General features: G+C 45.6%; 1 protein-coding gene across 2 annotated transcripts in view; it reads left to right on the forward strand.

Moving 5' to 3' along the window:
• Positions 1-335: 335 nt before the first annotated feature.
• The window catches only part of LOC109858516 (potassium voltage-gated channel protein Shaker), a 92294-nt gene continuing 91286 nt past the window's right edge, over positions 336-1343 (forward strand). For both annotated transcript variants that reach the window (XM_020435852.1, XM_020435851.1), the window contains exon 1: positions 336-508. In XM_020435852.1, the coding sequence (XP_020291441.1) occupies positions 336-508 (173 nt within the window). The remainder of the gene's footprint in view (positions 509-1343) is intronic.

Raw genomic sequence — 1343 nt, forward strand, 5'->3', positions numbered from 1 at the left:
AGAGGTCGCCTCTGTGGCTCAGCTCGGGGGAGATTCGGAGATTTACGATATTGTATCGCGCGTATTACCGTTCGGTTTGATTGTTTGTGTCTGTGAAACGGGCTCTGACGAAACGGGCCAAGAACGTTCCGAGCTCGTCGCGCGGAACGCACGAGGAGGCACAAAATACGAAGATCTCCCGTCGGAAAGGATCAGTCCGACGGGACAGCAGGGCGAGAAGACGGAGAATAGGGACGCTAGTTGTCCTGGTGAAGAAAGGCCGTTCGCGGCCAATTTTGAGCACAAGTCGGAGCCCACGTCGGGCTCCCGCATAAAGAGCGAGGCTGGCGAGCGCAATGTGGCAAAGCGGCGGCATGGGCACCCATGCGGCCAACAACCCGTGGATGAAGCTGATGGGCATCGTCCACAAGGAGCGGAGGCATCACGACTCGGGGTCCACCGCCGCCGCTGCCGCTTCTGGGGTGCAGGGTTCAGCGACCACCGGCAGCAACGAGCGGACGCTCAATCAGTGAGTTTTTTTCTTGCAATATATATATGTACAAAATATAAAATGAAACATCTATTTAACTATAAATTGCAAATTTATTGTATATAAGCGTTGTATATGTATTTAAGCGGTTCGAAGGATATAGCGATTAAATGCCGACGATATCGGCAATTATTATCTCGCCTTTTCGTAAAAAAAAAAATGTGAAAGTATTGGCGTTAGAAAATATATGGGGGAAAAAGTTTGCCGTTGAAACTTATTGATAACCGTTCGAGTGACAATGCGAAAGGAAGATGATTGAAAACTCGATGGGTTTCGATCTGATCGTTGAAGGGACGAGACGAGAGCAAATATACGACGCGTCGGAGAAAGAAAGGAGCAGTCATCCCCTGCGCGCAGTCGTAGACACGCTCCTTTACACCCGTTTTCTGTCATCCTCAATCGAGGTACTTGATCGTCGCGCAAATTCTCTCCGCAAGTGTTCCGGAGCTGGCACGGTGAAGAATGACTTTCAATTTGACGGGTCAGATGTTTGAGTAGATAGTTGCTATGCGCAACATAACTTGTATTTACATTTAACGCGCATTTATATCTAACAGATACACGCGCGTTTTTTTTATTTCTATTTTTGTTTTGCGCGTTTTTATTTATAACGAATATTTAAATCATCGTTTCGTTCTTTGTTATCGTGCTTCTTGTCGTTTTAGAATATTTACATTATATATATACAGGGTGTCCCAGAATTGGTTTAACATCTCTCGTACACAGGTAGAAGGAATAAAACTGAGGTGAAAAGTCCTATACCATTTTGCTAGATTCGCAATAGTTACCGAGATTTTTAAGTAACAAAAATCCG

Source organism: Pseudomyrmex gracilis, unplaced genomic scaffold, assembly GCF_002006095.1.
Source record: "Pseudomyrmex gracilis isolate BER0280 unplaced genomic scaffold, ASM200609v1 scaffold_209, whole genome shotgun sequence".
NCBI classification, from domain to species: domain Eukaryota; kingdom Metazoa; phylum Arthropoda; class Insecta; order Hymenoptera; family Formicidae; genus Pseudomyrmex; species Pseudomyrmex gracilis.